Raw genomic sequence first — 6,037 nt, 5'->3', positions numbered from 1 at the left:
TAAAATTAGGAATAGGATTCCTATTCTATTACAGATATAGATAAGACTTCTCTTAGTGTGGAGTGAATATTGATAAAATGCTCTGCACTGTGGAAAACTATCAAGCTGAATGCCAAATTACGGTGGGTAAACTGTGTAACTGATGATTGTTTACCCTTGTTTTTCCACTTTGAACACTTCTTGGTGAGTTTTGAAGAATCTGGTATATAATGCAAATACTGAAATATGTTGTCATTTCTTATTAAAAAATGAAACAACAAGAAAACCCAAACACCTTTCCCTATCTGACACTTTATTATAAATAAAGTTTGATGACTAGATATTAATTTAAAATTCCCAAGGTGACCTGCTAGGAAGGTAGAAGCTGACTATTATCTTTCTGCACAATAACACATGAATTTTTTTGCCAGGAATAAAAAAGATAAGATAAAGACACACAAAAATGTTAAATAATAGCCATTGCTGTATGGATTCAGAGCATACTTAAAATTGGACCTCCAATAACCATGCTTCTTATTCTAAGTAATTTCTGATAATGCCATGCTTCATAAAACTTCACACATATATACACATATGCATATGCATAGCTACGTACATAGCTCCACACAAAATAAGGAATTTTGTACTAGCAATCTGCTGTTCTTTCCAATGACACAATTACAAAAAAGGTCTCTTCAAGTCTTTCTGTCTCTCATTTTTGACTTGCGTGTCTGTACAGAGTAGCTACTTATGACCATTAATTTATCTTTGCAAAATGATCAGAGTACTTATTGTAATATTACCTGCAAAAGATAACTGGCATCCATTTTGGAGGTAAATAGAGTTGCTAAATGAATTTGTTCTGAGTAACTGGTTTGGGCATAGCATTGTGTTTCTTCTACTATTGATTTATCTTCTTTCAAACTTACAGTTTGGGAACTTATAAGTAAAACTGAAAATTGGTAATTCAGGTATTTGCAATATGATGCAGAAAGGAGACTTGCTTCTCAGTTTTAAAACTTTTCTTTTTTACTGGGGCCTGAAAGTCTTTTTTGTCATAAGGAATTTGCTCTCTTTTCCTTAGATTAAGGTATTCAGAATCTGTGGGATTTTGAACTAGTAAGGGCTATAAATCCAGACAGTGCCTGGGAGAAGTAAGAATGGTATAAGGATTGAAATATTATTTTTAAATGCCAACATGAGTATTTTTTCACAATACTGAGAAAGATGCCTATTTTACTATTTTTGTAAAGATTTTTTCTTTCTAATTCTATATTTACCCTTCAGTATGACATCTAAGAGTTGTTATTCCAGGGTTCGAGGCCTCTATGTAATTATTACTGAATCAGCTGAAGACTTATTTGCACATTACTTCAAGCATATAGAATTGTCTTCTGCTGCCCACTAGGTAGCAAATATGTTTTACCCAAAGTGTGGAGGATGTAACTGTATACTCCAGAAATGCAATATAAACCCAAATCAGACAGCATCGTATTTGGTGTATAAATCTCCTACATATATTTTATGCTTCAGTTGCAATAGACATCCTTGAAAATCTGTTGCCTGATATTTTCATATTTTCAATCAGTTAAAGAAATCCCAATTGCCAGAAACTAATACTTATAAGTGCTTAATGATGCCGAACTGCATCCCAGCTCCCAATGGGGATTTCAAGAACAAAAGTGTTGATCTTCCTTCAGAGGCACTGAGGAAGCTGTGTTCACTTAACATTCCTAAAAGCTTGCAACGCTTTTATGAGTACCATTCCATGCAGGTAGGAAATGCCAATTGACTGAAATCAAATAATACAAATTCTGCAGCCTGCTAACTGCAATTATAGACTCCTTTTGAATTATGAGACTTGCATAATTTATGCTTAGGGAACATATAGCTGCCTTTTTGTTACTGAAGACAAGTCTCACAAAGGAAATTTATTGTATAGAAACACTGGGTAAAGAGAAAAAGGTAGGGTTGCAAAACATACATGTATGGGTAGTGGATCATGAAGCTTTTGACAAGTTTTATTATTTTTGCTTAGTATTTTTATGATTTTTTTTCTAGAAACAACAATTCAGTCAGTTAAAGTTTACCCCTTATCAACGAGTGCAGTTTCAGAGCCTAACAATATTGAAGAGGGGTGTGTGTCAAATTTAAGCACAAAGCACACACTAAAAATTAAGGAGAAAAAACTCACAGCTTTGGGAGCATTAATTCAAACCGCTGGGAAATAAAAAGGGCCCTGCCATGCAATACGGACACACCTTTCATATTACACAACTCCAACCTGTGCATGGGACAGGATTCATCTCATCTAACTGTATCCATCTAAAGTTCTTGATAGTTGTTTAGGTATTTTTGTAGACAAGGGGAAGAGAGCACTTAAGAATGGGTGCTAGATGAGGTACTTTATGTCAGATGAGATTAATTCCATACCATGTGATTTTATGTTTTTTAAAAGCTTTAAATCAGATTGGTTTCACAAGAGAATAATCAATAGAAAAACTCCTCTTTAAAAAATTGAGAGGTTGACATTTACCCTGAAGTTATCCCTTCCTGCATACGAGAAAATATTGAGGGGAAGCAAAACATCACAAGTCTGGCTAAACAAACATTCTGAGTAAAGAATTTTGACCCTTGTGGGGAGATTGAGTATTATTTGGTTTAATTTCTGCATTTACTTTTGTTCATTGAAACCTACTAGCTGTCTTTCCCAATCCCCACTGGATTACAGTAGCTGTTTGATACAATGGATTCAATGCAGTGAATGAAGTGAATGATAAAGAACAAAACATGAATACCAGCCACGGTTCTTGCTGGAACAGATTCTTTGTTGATCCAAAACACAACTTGAGACAGGACTACAGTCATGATGCATGGAATGTATGTCTGAATGAGATAGTAGCCTATTTTCCTTTGAAGATGGAAATAGAGCAGCTGAAGTGAATATTCACCTAAAACAAACAAGCAATGAAAGTAATGAATGAATGGTATATGTGATGCTGAGCTGTTCAAAGACCTTAACACAGCATACCAAAAACTGTTCTGGCTGGAACAGACTCCTTGTTAATCCAGAAAGACACCTGAGAAAGAATGACTGTCATAATGCATGGAGTATATATCTGTATCATGAAGTAGCCCATCTTCCTTTGCAAGTGGAAATAAACTGTCATGATTACATATTCACCTGTTAAAAGACAAGTACGTCAGCATTATTTTGGCAACATATGGGTAAACATTATTGGCTTAAACCCAACATACTGTGTTCTGAAGAAAGCACTTACAGGCCTCCTAGTGCATAATAAAAATAAGCTGATTAAAAAAAGGTAACGTGACCTTATGGAAACAGAGAAGAGTAATATTAATTTTGTATTGTTTTTACTGGGGCAGGGAGACAGGGGGAATCCTTAAGAATTGCATGAAAAATTGTATGCTTAAAGCTTGTATTGCAAAGCTATCTTTTAAGAGACAATGGTTAGATTCTTTTGAAGGATTTTAGTTTTTAAAATGGCAAAAGATAATTAATTAGGTTCTATATGAAAAAAACCTGCAATTTATTTTCAAGATATGTTTTATAATGTCAGTAGTTCCCACATGGCTCCATCTTACCTGTGTTAGATTTAATTGTTTCACTAGATACAGTTTGTCCAATGAGGTCATACTGGAGGAGACTAGAAGACTCCTGTGGTACTTCTACTGAATGCAGGGGTCCTTTTTTCCATGTATAAATTATTTCACTTTTTGGATAAGCATCTGAGTTAAAGAGGGAAAAATACTATCATTAATTATATAATTCAAAAGCAATTGAAAAAAATAAATAGAATGATCCCTTTTGTTGCTCAAATACTCATAGAAACATGCATCCTGCTCCAGCAAGTTCCGAATCTCATTAATGACAAAATGCAAAAAAACCAATAAGAGAATGGTTGAGGTGGGATCTGATAGGAACCAGCTTTTTTTTCTTAATTTGCTATAAAATGATTGCCACAGATCAACTAAATATTTTCAAATTTGATTACCACAGATTGACTAAATATTTGCAAAACTAGAATATAGTAAATGTACTACAGCTTTTATGACTTGCTGAAGAAATGACTTTGACAACTAGATATGTAAGTATAATAAACAAGAAAATATACTTCAACAGCCACCATTCCATGAATAAATCCATGTGCTTATGAATAGTCTGAGTCACAGAGGAGAAGGTAAGATTCTAGTATAAAAAAATACAATAAAAAATTTAAGCTATGTCATTAAGTAGTTTCCTAGGATCTTACTTCCGATCTTCTCACATACATGTAAAGCAAATGTATTACTATAAAAAACTGAAAGATACAGAGAAACTTACAGCTTCCAAACTTCAATGGACAAGCGTGTCCATCCATAGGGAAGTTCACCAACCGCATAGGACAATCAGCATTAATGGTTAGTCTAGAATACATCACAGTAGATGACAATGAAAAAAAAAAAGGTATGCAGGAACACTGCTTGAAAAAATAAAAAATAAAGGTCAATGAAAAACAGAAGAATAGGCTCTCACCTCATTGTGTAAAGAATAGTTCCATTCTGCATAATTCTGAAAAGTTTGTTAGGAGTTGTCATATTATGAGCAATTGATTTTTTTCCATTTCTAAAAAATGTGTCTGGTGTCCAAATTTTACTGACCATTAAATTGTTCAATCTCAAAATCTCTGTTGGCCCACTAAACTTCAACCTCTCATCAGTCCATGTCTGCCGAAAGAAGACATCCATCGTGTATTCCTATGGAAAATAAATAGGCGTTTGACTTATGTGTGGAGGCCAGCAGTCCCAAGTTGCTGTGTATACAGTAACTCCATGAAAGAAGCTAACACACGTGTCAATGGCATTTCGTTTACTGCTTAAATACTTAATCCTGTTACCATTAAGTAGTTACTAAAAAAAAAAAAAAGTAATCTATGAAAAAATATCCTATTTTCTTATTATTTAAAGAATAGTTACAAATTAACCAGAACAGATAATTCGATAGCAGTAATGAAAAAAAAAACCTCATTGTCCTCTCAGAGATAAAAATTTAATTCAAAGTGACCATGGTCTAAGGAAATACAAATGTCTAATTTAGTATCCTTTCAAACTGCAAAACAAACTCAGTGTTTAAGTGCCAGGAACAAAGACATGCTCAGTGCTTCTTCTGCAGCTTACTTTGGATATTCACAAAGAAAGGACTGATGCGAGTGAGTCGCATCACAGTAGGATTATGGTGTCAAGTTAATATTAATCTAAGTTATTTTTCTCAAGGATTCTTAATAATATTCTTACAAGCCTTCAGAAAGGAGTTCTATACAGAAATTGCTTAGGAAATTGAGCTAAACCTTGGCCAGAGGCAAATGTGTAAAAATGCAAGGTAATGCATTCTCTTGGATTGACTGATGAAGAGAGGTGGTAGACAAACTTTTGGTTCTGCCTTAGGGCCCCCAGTTCCTTGCCTGCAAACTGGACTGCAGGCTCAGGTGGGCAGGTATTGGAGGAAGTGTGCAAGGGCAGAAATAGTGATCAAAGTCAATTTACAGAATCACAGAATGGTTAGGATTGGAAAGGACCTCAAAGATGATCGAGTTCCAACCCCCAACTTCCAGAATGAGAACAGCAATGGCATCCTCAGTCCGATGGCTGAACACTTTCCTGGGGCTGCTGTTGACCCACATCTGCAGCTACCTGAATTTGGGGGGGCACCGAGCCTGACATAGCTGTCTCAGAAATGGCACCAGTCCCCTGCAGCTGCTCATTAGGTTGTCACCTACCATGCAGCCTTCCTGCAAATTTATGTGTCAGGCCACAGATGCTTACAATCTTCTTAACGAGGTTAAAGATGCCTCCTTAACCTCTCTCAGCCGAGGCCAGCCTTGCCCTCTGTGCCCAGGCTGGGTCCTGTGCGGGGCTGCCCTGGCTGGCTCTGCCGGGGAAATAGCTATATGCTGCTCCGGCCAAACTGCTCTGCTGGGCCTCAGAGATTGTCAAGAAGATTAAGCCTCGTAATCTGCTTTAATGACGGTCAACTCAGATGCCACCGTAATGAATCCCG

General features: G+C 35.9%; 1 protein-coding gene across 1 annotated transcript in view; it reads right to left on the bottom strand.

Moving 5' to 3' along the window:
* GABRA6 (gamma-aminobutyric acid (GABA) A receptor, alpha 6) overlaps positions 1-4,732 on the bottom strand; it is a 22,186-nt gene extending 17,454 nt beyond the window's left edge. The window contains exons 1-4 of the mRNA XM_010081059.1: positions 4,517-4,732; positions 4,325-4,407; positions 3,586-3,729; positions 3,011-3,163 (exon numbers count right to left, since the gene is read on the bottom strand). Coding sequence (XP_010079361.1) covers positions 3,011-3,163; positions 3,586-3,729; positions 4,325-4,407; positions 4,517-4,728 — 592 coding nt within the window. The 5' untranslated portion in view covers positions 4,729-4,732. The remainder of the gene's footprint in view (positions 1-3,010; positions 3,164-3,585; positions 3,730-4,324; positions 4,408-4,516) is intronic.
* Positions 4,733-6,037: the final 1,305 nt, after the last annotated feature.

Source organism: Pterocles gutturalis, unplaced genomic scaffold (assembly GCF_000699245.1).
Source record: "Pterocles gutturalis isolate BGI_N339 unplaced genomic scaffold, ASM69924v1 scaffold4619, whole genome shotgun sequence".
Classification (NCBI taxonomy): Eukaryota; Metazoa; Chordata; class Aves; order Pterocliformes; family Pteroclidae; genus Pterocles; species Pterocles gutturalis.
Note: the sequence above shows the minus strand (reverse complement) of the source record. Positions and strands in the feature narration are given on the sequence as shown.